The sequence below is a fragment of the Hypanus sabinus genome, chromosome 3 (genome assembly GCF_030144855.1).
Source record: "Hypanus sabinus isolate sHypSab1 chromosome 3, sHypSab1.hap1, whole genome shotgun sequence".
NCBI lineage: Eukaryota > Metazoa > Chordata > Chondrichthyes > Myliobatiformes > Dasyatidae > Hypanus > Hypanus sabinus.
The window spans coordinates 11,707,973-11,721,857 of NC_082708.1; the positions used below are offsets into that span (position 1 = coordinate 11,707,973).

The 13,885-nt window shown below is 44.3% G+C and overlaps 1 protein-coding gene across 1 annotated transcript in view; it reads right to left on the reverse strand.

Moving 5' to 3' along the window:
* The window catches only part of LOC132391052 (steryl-sulfatase-like), an 85,480-nt gene that overhangs the window by 64,879 nt on the left and 6,716 nt on the right, over window positions 1-13,885 (reverse strand). Inside the window, exon 2 of the mRNA XM_059963746.1 lies at window positions 11,013-11,162. Within this exon, the coding sequence (XP_059819729.1) occupies window positions 11,013-11,158 (146 nt within the window). The 5' untranslated portion in view covers window positions 11,159-11,162. The remainder of the gene's footprint in view (window positions 1-11,012; window positions 11,163-13,885) is intronic.

Genomic DNA, 13,885 nt, shown 5'->3' on the forward strand with positions numbered 1-13,885 from the left:
ATATTCAGGCTGGTTGCAGAAATTTAAGAAGGGGCACGGCTTTAAATTTTTAAAGACCTGTGGTGATAAAGTATCTGCTGATCATGAAGCAGCAGAGAAATTCATTGGTGGGCCTGGCAAGATCACTGATGAAAATACAATAGATTGAATGGCTGCATCGGTACATGTGTGATGGACAAGTTTAAGACAAAGACCGTGAACCAGTCGGGTTGGTCGGTACCATCCGAGGGGAATAATGCTCATAGTGATTTTTGGCAAGGTATACATCTCTAGAGTTAGAAAATATGTGATAGCATTGCACCAGTGGTAGCTTTATGTGTGCTGTCATGCATTTTACACCACTATGCTAAAATAAGCATTTCTGAAAAGTGGCCAATATAAAGTACAACATATATATTCAAGCTAGTGGTATTTTGTCATCAGTGATTGAAATTTGTCACAATGATAGCTGAGTTCAAGCACTTTTCATCAAATGCTGTTATAAAATTCTACACTGAAAACTATGCCATTGGTGGCACTCACAGTAGTGCCCAATTTCAGTAGAGTCAGTTATTTCATTTTTAGAAAAATATTTGTCTGTTGTTTATTTTGGAAAAAGTCAATAAAAACCATAGGACCCATATAATCACATGGATTTGTGGAGAATTTATTCAGGAATTCAAATAAGTAATTACTTTTTGTATATATTCCATATTAACATCAGTACAGCAGAAAATGTTACCCCGCCCCCCAAAAGGTAAAAACCTCATTTGGAGAGATTTCTAGAGTTTTATCAAAGGCATGATATTTTCCATATTGTATCAAATCAAAACAATCTTAAGCTTTTGTCATAGCATATAGAATTACAGTACAATAATTCAAATGTGGGGTTCCACACGGCCATAACTTAGGCTCCATTTGGTTGTAAAATGAATATATTTAATCAAAAACTGCTTTCCAGACTTTGTTTTTCATACTTTCATAAGCTATTAATAATCATAATAATTTTTCAAGACTTCCACGTCTTCACCTGAACTTTCCACACCCTCTCAGGTGGACGCCTGGTTCTCACAGTCTGCCGGTCTACACCTGAGGCCATTTGCAACACACATATATCTTGGGAGCGAACATTTTTCTGGACAGTTACAGGCCAGTAGATCCAGGATGGCATCAGGTGCTGGTCTTTGTTCACTGTGGCTTCAATAGCCTGGTCCACAGGGATCTGCCCAAAGGGGTTGTTACTTGACAGCTGCACTGAGAATTGGCCTGTCTTGAAGGCCTCATACACGGAAGGATTCTTCTCTTGTTGGTTCATCATCTGAGCAAAGACGGGTACCCAGCATAATTCATCTTATCACAGGCAAAGCACCATGGGATCATGATTCTTATAGCATGGAAGTGCAACTCCCACTCCCCCTCACGAGAGGCGCACAGAAGCCCAAGTACTATGTTCTCTGCCATGTCAATGTAAGATATCCAGAAAGCAGATAGCTCTCCATTGTTGTGATGGAGGTGTTCCAGAAAGTCTGTCCACAGGGTTATCAGCTCAGCTAACGGTGGATTTTGCAGCAGATTGTTCAACTTCTGTTGGTTCAAGTCACTGGCCATGTCGTTCACATGGTCTAAGAATGATTTGATCATCCCACTCCTCTCTGGAATGTTGTCCTCAATCCACGGTGTGAACTCTTCTCATGTGAGTCTCATCAGTGCTTCGTAGATGTACTTGTGGACCCTGACAGCACGATTGTAGTGTTTACCATCAAGGACTCCATTGATTGCATCCTCTGCGACAATTCCAGCCTCTATGCATACGTCCTTTACATCCCAAAATCGCTTTCCTAGGATGGCTAAGGCATTACGTATGGTATGGAATGGCCCTATCCAGAGAATAGTGCTCTTTGTGCTTCCAGGCCATTTCAGTGGCTTTTGCATAGAGTGCTAGATCCGTGACTACCACAATTGTATCTAGATGAAGTTCCTCCCTGATTAGCTCTGACTGCTTCAGGATTTTGAATACTGTGGTCAACTCTGTGGCTGGTGAATTGATGGTTGGCAGACACCCAACAATATCTTGTGAGATTGGTTCTTGGTCCCTGGTGCTGATATTAAAACTAGTCCAGCTTGGGATTGTCTGATTCTCTGGATCTGTTTGCCTTGCAAGTGTCCACATTTCTTCTTACAGGCAAGAAGAACAGCTTCCTTGGTTTCCTGGACACAGTGTTCCCTGGTTGGGAGGGGCTGTGGGCCCACATGCTACATATACTTCCAGTTGTTGGTCCTCAATGGTGACTGACCTCTGCTTTAGCTTCTCAATGCTTGGAAGCTCAGCTCCTGGCAGATGTGGTCCATAGACATTGGCCTGTACTACTATGCCATTGACTCTATGTGATGTACCCTTTCCAGTGAGAATTTCCTCAAGTCTATCGATACTATCCCATGCAAGACTGGTGAAGACATGAAGCTTGATGGAGGCTGGAAGTACAACTCTCTGGTTGGAGGCTGTTGCAAGCTTTTGGAGACACAGAGCAGTGTCGTTCTCTTCAAGTTGGGAGTGAGACACCCCATGCCCAAGCCTGTTCAGTGTTTGGATGAGCTCAGTGTTACCTGTTACTGCAAAAGGAAGTAGAAGGTGCTTCGGTGGTTTATGTTGACCACATGTCACAGCATATATTATGTCCTGACTAAATGACTGAACCAGAGCAGAGACCCTCTGTGTTTGAGTTTGGTGTCAGGATTTCCAGTGAGCAGTCCAACAAGAAGCCGCTCTAGTTGATCCAGTATGGAGGTATGAGCACTATCTTTCACATCAGATGGATGGAATGGCCAGGGAGTCACAGTCATCTCCTGTCTAATGATTGATCTGATATGTGATGATCAATGATCTTGTCGAAATTGGTTGCCTTGCCCCTCCAAACTTTGAGGTCCCTCTGTAGAGTTTGATTTTCCAAGACAATGTCCCTTAATGATACACTTTCAGGAACCATTAACAATTTTCCCTTGTCATCTGGAAATATATCTACTGAATTGCCCAGCTCAGATTCCAGTTTCCTACGAATGTGCTTCCTTGTAGAATCTTGCAGGAGTGTAACTCCACCAGATAGCACAAAAGATTCAAGTTTTATGACCAAAGAAGTGACTTGTACAATGATCTTGTTGGGTATGATATCAGTTCTGATATACAGAGAAAGCTACCACCACTGTAATGCTATCGCATATTTTCTAGCACTAGGGGTGTATACCTGCCAAAAATCACTAGAAGAATTATTCCCCCCAGATGGTACTGGTGGACCAAATTTGGGGTCCTGGCTCACAGACTATTACCAGTAGCACATAAATTCAGAGTAGGGAATGATGACGATCCCAAGCTATCTCATTACATATTCCAAAATCCAAAAAAAAATCCAATATCTGGCCCAAAGCATTTTGGATAAGGGGTGCTCAACCTTATTATATTTCTGTTATCAGCATTTTGACAACAGGACTAAATGAATAAATTGACAGAATGCTGCCGCTTAGACAAAACCAACAGGTTTGGCATGATTCTTCTCTTTCTGACTTTGATAGGTGTCAATAGCTACAAAACAAATGATAAGTGGCCAGGAAATAGGGTTGTTTGAGAAAGTGAAAGCTGTCTAAAAAGGGCAAACAGACCCGCTGAAATTTCCTGCAATCTTGGACAATTTGTAGCCAATATCCCACGGCCATAAACTTGAGGTCATCCAAAATTCTGCTGCTATTCAGGACACAATTTTGTGGTGAAACAATGAAATTAGTCATCAATTGGCTAACTAAACGAATCCCTTCTGCCTACATAATGTCTATATCCTTCCATTTTCCTCACATTCACGTTTCCTAGCCAGTCTTTTCCCTAGGCTAGGGAAGTCCAAAACTAAGGGCATAGGTTTAGGGTGAGAGGAAATGATTTAAAAGGGCAATATACAGAGGCAATATTTGCATACAGAGTGTATTGAGCATATGTATGAGAAACTCCCAATCGAACCGTAGCTAGACTAATCAGGGGGCAATTTACAATGATCAATTAACATACAACCGGTACGTCTTAGGACCATGGGAAGAAACCAGAGCACCCAGATGAATCCTATGCTGCCAAAGAGAGAACGTACAAACTCCTTAAAGGCAGTGGTGGGAATTCAACCCGGGTTGCCAGTACTGAAGTGTTACGCTAATAACCACTACACTACCGTGGAACAAGCAACCAGAAGTGATTGGGGCTTAGATAAGGAGGATGGTAACAGTCTTTTCCCCAGTCTAGGAGAGTTCAAAACTAAGCACAGGTACACAAAGGGGAAAGACTTAAAGGATATGGGCTGAAGACAGAAAGTTTGGATGAGCTGGGTAGATAATGTGGTCGACATGGATATATTAAGACGAAGCCTATATTCATGCTGTATTACTGGTGGAATTTGTCATGTTAAGCGGCATCTGTGGGGGGTGGGGGGAAGGAATTGCCAATGTTTTATGTCAAGACAACAACAGCAGCTTCCAAATGCTCACACAGTTGTTCTCTGCCACCAAGACAGGAACTACAGATGCATGGGAGTGCCCACAGGAGCAGAATTAAACCATTTGGCCCATCGAGTCTTCTCAGCCATTCCATCATGGTAGTTTTATTACCCCTCTCAACCCCATTCTCCTGCCTTCTCCCCGTAATGTTTTGTTTTACATTTTTCTAATCAAGAACCTATCAACTTCCACTTTAAAAATACCTAGTGACTTCTGGGTGGCGAGACGGTGATACATCTCTACTAAAGGAGAAGTATGGTGCTTCTTCCCTCCGCTTGAGCAAGGTGTAGCACCTGCCTAGCAACACCCCCTCCCCCACCCCTGGGATCAGGGTCACATGAATTTCCGGGGAGTATTGATAATGGCTGGGGTCACCCACCATGTGAAGACACTGCCCAAGAAGGCAATGGCAAATCGCTTCTGTAAAAAGAAAATGCCAAGAACAATCATGGTCAAAAGACCATGATCGTTCAACATCATATGACATTGCATAGAACGATGAGCGGCTTGGCCAACCACAGTTGGCTGTGGCAACGAATTCCACAGATTTGCCACCCGCTGGCTAAAGAAATTTTTCCTCGTGCATCGCTTTCCCTTCATTATCGTTGGATCTAAGTCCCAGAATTCGTTTGCCAAAACCTCTATGAGAGCTCCCTAGAAAGGAAACAATTAAAAAGGCACCTTCTCTATAAGCAATTGAAAATGGGTAGCAAATTCTGTTCTTACTAACTCAGATTAACAAAAAGACAACACAAATAAATAAATACAAATTGCACAATCTGATTTTTCAGGTCCCTTGAGATGGAATCCTCAGACTGTTCTCTGTCCACATGAATGCACACAAAATGCTGGAGGAACTCAGTAGAACAGGCAGCATCTATGGAAATGAATAAGGAGTCAATGCTTTGGGCCGAGACCTTTTTCAAGACTGGAAAGGAAGGAGGAAGATGCCAGAATAAAAAGGTGGGAAGGAGGACGGCTTGAAGGTGACAGGTGAAGCCAGGTGGGTGGGAATGCTCAAGGGATGGAGAGGAAGGAATCTAATAGAAGAGGAAAATGGATCCTAGGAGAAAGGGAATGACGAGGGGATCTAGGGAGAGATAATAGGCAGGTGAGAAGAGGCAAGACACCAGAGTGGGGAATAGAAGAAGAGGGAAGGGGGAGGGATTTTTCAAAATGGAAGGAGAAATTGATATTCATGCCATCAGGTTGGAGGATACCCAGTCGGAATACAAGGCATTGTTTCTCCAGCATGAAGGTGGCTTCATCTTGGCACAAAAGGAGGCCAGAGACTGACATGTTGGAACTAAATTCTGTTCAAAGTAATCTAGCCTAGTTAACATTGAGAAAGTTCAGACTTAGTTCCTTAGAACACAGAAGACTGGGAGGAGATCTGATACAAAATTATGAGGGGTATAGATAGGGCAAATGCAAGCAGGTTTCTTCCACTGAGCTTCGGTGGGACTAAAACTAGATGTCATTTGTTAAGGGTGAAAAGTATAAGAGGAAACTTCTTTGCTCAGAGGATCATGAGAGTGTGGATCAAGCTGCCAGTGCAAGTCGTGCATGTGAGCTTTATCTCAACATTTAAGAGAAGTTTGAACAGGTACATGAATGGTAGAGATATGGAGGGCTGTAGTCCTGGTATATGTTGATGGTAGGCAGTTTAAATGGTTTAGCGTGGACCAGATGGGACAAAGGTCCTGTTTCAGTGCCGTTCTCTTCTCTGACTCTTTTAGTTTTCCCTTGTTCTAACAAATGCACCGCTAATCTGTCTGTTGCCACGCAAAACAAAGCTTTTCCACTGTACCTCAGCACGAGACAAAAATGAACCAATTCAGCAGGTTGGCTGCGTGAACAGGAAGGTAAAGCCACCAATATGACCAACACAAGTTTCTTGCAGTCTCAAGCTGACTGAAAGGTCTAAAACATGTACCTTTGACTGGAATGATTAGGACACCTCTGACACTGGAAACATCTTCACATCAGAACAGCATTAAAATAGCATTACAGCTAGCCTAATGTTGCTTGTGAAAGCCACCTAGAGGTTACATTCTCAGCACGAGTTTCACGGAACAATGTGGTCGAGCACTCTGTGTCAATTTGACTGCAATTGTATCCTGCTATCATTCAGCCAGTGTCTATGATCTCAGCAGGCAGCTCTTCAGGGGACAAAAGTCAAAAATCAAAGTAAATTTAATATTAGTATACACTGAGAGACCACTTTGTTAGGAACAGAAGTGGGATCTGGTGTGCTCCCCTGCTGCTGAAGCACGTCCACTCCAAGATTCAAAGTGTTGCGCATTCAGAAACGCTCTTCAACACACCACTGTTATAACATGTGGTTGTTTGAGTTATTATTGCCTTCTGGTCAGCTTCAACCAGTGTGGCCTTTCTCCTTTGATTTCGCTCATTAACAAAGCATTTCTTGCTCACAGAACTGCCACTAATTAAACGGACGTCTTCTTCAATGCTTCTTTTTTTTTGCATCATTCTCTGTAAACTGTAGAGACTGTTGTGTATGGAAGTTCCAGGAAACCAGCAGTTCCTGAGATGTTCAAACCACCCCATCTGGCACCAGCAATCATCCCACGGTCAAAGTCACAGATCACATTTCTTCCCCCATTCTGATGTTTAGTCTGAACAACCGAACCTCTTGCCCATGCCTGCATGCTTTCATGCATCGAGTTGCTGCCACATAATTGGCTGAAATTTGCACTAATGAACAGGTGTTTAGTGCACCTAATGAAGTGGCCACTGAGTGTATGTCACCATGTTCGACCTTGACACTCATTTTCTTGCAGATATTTACTAGGCAATAAAGAAATACAATAGAATTTATGAAAGGCCATACAGAAAGACGAACAAATAACCAATGTGCAAAAGATCATAAGACACAGGAGCAGAATTAGGTCATTTGTCATATTGAATCTAGTCTGCCATTCCATCACAGCAGATTCATTAACCCTGTCAATCGCATTCCCCGGCCTTCTCCCTGTAACTTTTCATGCTTTTCCTAATCCAAAACCTACCAACTTCTGCTTTAAATATATCCAATGACTTGACCTCCACAGCCGCTTGTGGCAATGAATTCCACCCTCTGACTAAAGAAATTCCTCCTCATCTGCATTCTAAAGGGACATCTCTCTATTCTGAGGCTGTGCCCTGTGGTCCTAGTCTCTCCCACTACAGGAAACATTCTTCTATAGCAGGACCCCTCAGTTAATAGTAGGGGTCCATGACATTAAAAAAAAGGTTGGGGAACCTTGCAGCACAGGAAGACAAATCATCATACAAATAATAAAAAAAATACTGAGAGCAAGAGTTGCAGAGTCCCTGACAATGGGTCTATAGGTTGAGGAGTCAGTTCCGTGTTGAGGTGAGTAAAGTTATCCATGTTTGCTCAGAAGTCTGATGGTGCAGGGTAATAACTGTTCCAGAACCTGGTGGTGTGGAACCCAAGGCACCTGTGCCTCCTTCCCAATGGTAGTAGTGAGAGGACAGCATGGCCAGGAGGGTTAGTGCAATTCTTTACAGTGGAGCTTAACTCCCGCCACTGTCGTTAAGGAGTTTACACGTGCTCCCCGTGATTGAGTGGGTACTCCAGACACCTCCCACACTGCAAAGGCCCGGCTTCCACCCAAGCCCAGTGATGGGCAGATTGACAGGTTAATTCATGTAAACTGCCCTAGTAGGTGAGTGGTCGATTCTGGGAGTTGGGCGGGGACAGGAGTGGGGGGGGGGGGGGGTGGGTGTTGACACAATTCTTGGAAGAATAAAACAGTATCAGAGCAAGTGTGTAAGTACCTAATGGTCAGCATGGAACAGCCTGTCACTGTGCTGAATTTAACCATATTAAAATCCTTCAAGGAAGATCTCCCTTTACCTCCAGGACTTAATGGCCACAAGGTAATGTGCACTCAGGTAACTTTTTATTTATTTATTGAGATACAGTGCAGAATAGGTCGTTCCGGCCCTTTGAGCCCACACCGCCCAGCGATCCCCTGATTTCATCCTCACCTAATCACTGGACAATGTATGATGACCAATTAACATACCAACTGGACTGCAGGAGGAAACCTACGTGGTCACAGGGAGAATGTCTGTCCCTCTGTGCCTGCGATGCTGCTGGAAATTTTTAAAATTACCCATACCTCACCATACTTCAAAGTTCAAGTTTAAAGTACATATATATCACCATATACAGATGAGATTCATTTTCTTGTGGGTAATCACAGCAAATACAAAGAACAATACAGCACAGTACAGGCCATTCGGCCCACAATGTTGTGCCGACCCTCAAGCCCTGCCTCTCATATAACCCCCCAATTTAAATTCCTCCATATACCTGTCTAGTAGTCTCTTAAACTTCACTAGTGTATCTGCCTCCACCACTGACTGAGGCAGTGCATTCCACGCACCAACCACTCTGAGTGAAAAACCTTCCTCTAATATCCCCCTTGAACTTCCCTCCCCTTACCTTAAAGCCATGTCCTCTTGTATTGAGCTATGGTGCCCTGGGAAAGAGGCGCTGGCTGCCCACCCTATCTATTCCTCTTAATATCTTGTATACCTCTGTCATGTCTCCTCTTATCCTCCTTCTCTCCAGAGAGTAAAGCCCTAGCTCCCTTAATCTGTTATCATAATGCATACTCTCTAAACCAGGCAGCATCCTGGTAAATCTCCTCTGTACCCTTTCCAATGCTTCCACATCCTTCCTATAGTGAGGCGACCAGAACTGGACACAGTACTCCAAGTGTGGCCTAACCAGAGTTTTATAGAGCTGCATCATTACCTCGCAACTCTTAAACTCTATCCCTCGACTTATGAAAGCTAACACCCCATAAGCTTTCTTAACTACCCTATCTACCTGTGAGACAACTTTCAGGGATCTGTGGACATGTACCCCCAGATCCCTCTGCTCCTCCACACTCCCAAGTATCCTGCCATTTACTTTGTACTCTGCCTTGGAGTTTGTCCTTCCAAAGTGTACCACCTCACACTTCTCTGGGTTGAACTCCATCTGCCAGTTCTCAGCCCACTTCTGCATCCTATCAATGTCTCCCTGCAATCTTTGACAATCCTCAACACTATCCACAACACCACCAACCTTTGTGTCGTCTGCAAACTTGCCAACCCACCCTTCTCCTCCCACATCCAGGTCGTTAATAAAAATCACAAAAAGTAGAGGTCCCAGAACGGATCCTTGTGGGACACCACTAGTCACAACCCTCCAATCTGAATGTACTCCCTCCACCACAACCCTCTGCTTTCCGCAGGCAAGCCAATTCTGAATCCACCTGGCCACACTTCCCTGGATCCCATGCCTTCTGACCTGAATAAGCCTACTGTGTGGTACCTTGTCAAATGCCTTACTAAAATCCATGTAGATCACATCCACTGCACTACCCTCATCTATATGCCTGGTCACCTCCTTGAAGAACTCTATCAAGCTTGTTAGACACGATCTGCCCTACACAAAGCCATGCTGACTGTCCCTGATCAGACCATGGTTCTCTAAATGCCCATAGATCCTATCTCCAAGAACCTTTTCCAACAGCTTTCCCACCACAGACGTGAGGCTCACTGGAAACACCATAGAATCAATGAAAGACCACAACCAACAGAATGGCCAAAAAATTGCAAATACAAAAATAAGAATAATAAATCAGCAATAGACTCTTTCAAGAGAGGAAGTCCTTGAAAGTGAGTCCTCGTGGCAATAAATTTGACTTGATGATGAACAGAAACAACAAGCACCAACTTAAAAATCACAGTGAAGACATGTCATAGAGACAGAGTGACCCTTCCACAAACACACACATCCAGAGACGCAGATTCACACACACACACACACAGTGCTGAGGTGGGGTGGAGACAGAATAAGGTGATGGGATGTGCAGAGACGCATACGCACAGAGTACGTGCGTACACATACACAGACATATAGAGCGACACAAGCAAAGTCACAAACACACACACACACAGCACGGTAGTGGCGTGGTCAGTGCAACACCTTACAGTACAGGCGACCTAAGCTCATTTCCCGCCACCGTCTACAAGTTCTCCCTGTGACTGCGTGGATTTCCTCTGGGTGCTCTGGTTTCCTCCCACAGTCCAAAGACGCACCAGTTGTTGGGCTAATTGGTCATTGTAAATTGTCCTGTGATTAGGCTAAGGTTAAATCGAGGGATTGCTGTACAGCACGGCTCAAAAAGCCTGAAGGGTCTGCTCGGTACCTTATCAATAAATAAAGACACACGTAGAGACACATACAAACACATATACACACACGGAATTTCTTTAGCCAGAGGGTGGTGAATCTGTGGAATTCGTTGCCACAGGGGGGCTGTGGAGGCCAAGTCATTTTGTATATTTAAGGCAGAGGTTGACAGAATCTCGATTAGCCAAAGCATTAAGGTATATGAGGAGAAGACAGGAGATTGGGGGTGAGAGAGAAAATGGATCAGCTATTTTGAAATGCAGAGCAGACACAATGAGATTTGAACCTGAGAGTGGTGTTTCCGTAACATCCCAAGTCTCCGATACCGAGATCGTCTGCCATTAAAACAATGTAGTTTGGTCGCCGGTTGGCCCTTTGGCTGAGAAGTGCTTTGGCCCACTGAAGCAGGAGGAACACCACCAGAACATTCATGTTGCTGAAAGTAAAATAATGAAGTTTCAATCAGCAAGATTAGAATGAATTTGGCATTTCTAGCCTCTTACATCATCTGACTCCAACAAAGGCAAAAGAAACACTTCCAATGAAGAAACAAAGACAAAATGTCAAAGTCAAGTCACTTTTATTGTCATTTCAACCATAACTGCTGGTACAGTGCACAGTAAAAATGAGACAATGTTTTTCAGGACCATGGTTTACATGACACAGTACAAAAAACTAGACTGAACTACTGTGGTGAACTACGTGTGCCTGTCTGGACACGCCCCCTGCTGACTGCTCCTGTGCCTCCTCCCACAGACCCCTGTATAAAGGCAATCAGAGCCTGGGCCCGGCCTCTCAGTCTCCAGGATGTAGTATGGTGGTCACTCACTGCTGGTTCCTTCTTCCAGTCAATAAAACCCGATATCTCGCATTTACGTCTCAGAGTGAGTTACTGATGGTGCATCAACTACGTAATAAAAAAAAACAGAGAAAACTACACTAGACTACAGACCTACACAGGACTGCATAAAGTGCACAAAAACAGTGCAGGCATTACAATAAATAATAAACAGGACAATAGGGCAAGGTGTCAGTCCAGGCTTTGGGTATTGAGGAGTCTGATAGCTTGGGGGAAGAAACTGTTACATAGTCTGGTTGTGAGAGCCCGAATGCTTCAGAGTCTTTTCCCAGACAGCAGGAGGGAGAAGAGATTGTAATGCAATGTAAAGCGCAGAACAAGCCTTTAGGTCTGTGTCATCCACGCTGACCAAGGCATCTTTCTGACCTAGCACATTTCACCCTTTCATCATCATCATTGTACTGTGTTGATGACGTGGGTGAGCACGGTCTTTTCCATGACCATGATTGGTCTTGGCAATTTTTCTCCACAGAAGTTGTTGGCCATTACCTTCTTCTGGGCAGTGTATTTACAAGACGGGCATCTTCAGAGACTGGCATCAGAGGTCGCGTAACCATGACTTGTGATATGCACCAGCTGCTCATACGACCATCCAGCATCTGCTTCCGTGGCTTGACATGACTCTGATCGGGGGGCTAAGCAGGTGCTACATCTTGCCCAAGGGTGACCTGCAGGCTAGTGGGGGGAAGGAGTGCCTCCTCTGGTAGAGATGCATCTCCACCCCACCACCCAATTATGTGCCTGCCCAAATGTCTCTTAAATTATGGAACTGTACCCACTGTAGTCATAGCAACACTACAGCACAGAAACAAACCTTTTGGCTCATCATCATGCAAAACAATTGATTTGTCAGTTCCATTGACTTGCACCTGCGCAATAGCCTTCCACACCCCGCCCCCCCCCCCCCACAATCAACAAACCTATCCAAATTTCTTTTAAGTGTTGGAAGCGAACCCGCATCCACCATTTGTGCTGGTAGCTTGTTCCGCACTCTCACCACCCTCTGAGTTCAGATTCCCCTCATGTTCCTTTTAAACGTTCTCCCTTTTACCCTTAACCCATGACCTCCAGTTCCCTCTATGCAGTTATTCAAGTCCCAAAAATCTTCCTTCTCTCACATTAACTCCATGTCCTCTATTATTCTGCTCCCCTTCCATTGGAAACAGTGTATGTGCGTCCACCCTGTCCATGCCCTATGCCCATTCCGATACGTCTATGCACGGGTCTCCTTCACTGTCACAATGAGACCACACTCAGATTAGAGGAACAACATTTTATATTCTGTCTGGGTAGCCTCCAACCTGATGGCATGAACATTGATTTCTCATAGTTCAGATATTGCTCCCCCACTCCCCACTTTGCCATTCCCAATCCCCTTTTCCCTTTCTCACCTCATCTCCTTGCCTGCCCATCGCCTCCCTCTGGTGTTCTTTCTTCCATGGCCTTTTACTCTCACCTTTCAGATTCCCACCTCTCCAGCCCTGTATCTCTTTCACCAATCAACTTCCCAGCTCTTTACTTCACTCCTCCCCATCTCCATTTCACCTATCACCTCGTGTTTCTGTCTCACCTCCCCCACCTTTTAAATCTATTCATCTTTCTTTCCCTAGAAATTCTAGAGAGTTTTGCTGAAAGCCCAAAATGTTATCTGTATTCTTTTCCATACGTGCTTGCCCAGCCTGCTGAGATCCTCCAGCAACATGTACGTGTTGAAATACACTCTGATGTGCAATCTTATTTGTGCCTCACACGACTTTCTAAACCTCAGAGATCACCCCTCAAGCCTCCTTTGCTTCAGGGAAAAAACAGCCACAGCCTACCCAGTCTCTCCTTACATCTCAAACCGTCCAATCCTGGAAACATCCTGATGAAGCTTTTCTAGAACCTTTTTGCTTAATTACATCCTTTATGCCATTTCTTATGGGGCTATATTTTCCAGTTCTCTGCAGATCTGGCAATATCTTAGACCTGTACATATACCTGTACACTACTGAGAGTTAGACACCGGTACCATGGTGTTGGCGGAGCTGTAGTGGCATCAGCACTGGACTTCAAGGCAGATGGTCCCGAGTTCATATCTAGCTGGGTCCCTGCTCTGTATCTTGCCATGAAAACCCTACGGACCCTCTAGTCCACAAGGTCACAAAGAGTCTGACTCGACTGAACAGCAACAAACCAGTATACCTCTACACTCAGAGTAGTGAGGTACTCATTCCCCTTGGCTAAGTCAGCAGACTCATCAATTAGTAGGAACTGAGTGTAAATATCATGTTTTTTTAAACTTAGAATCAGAATCAGGT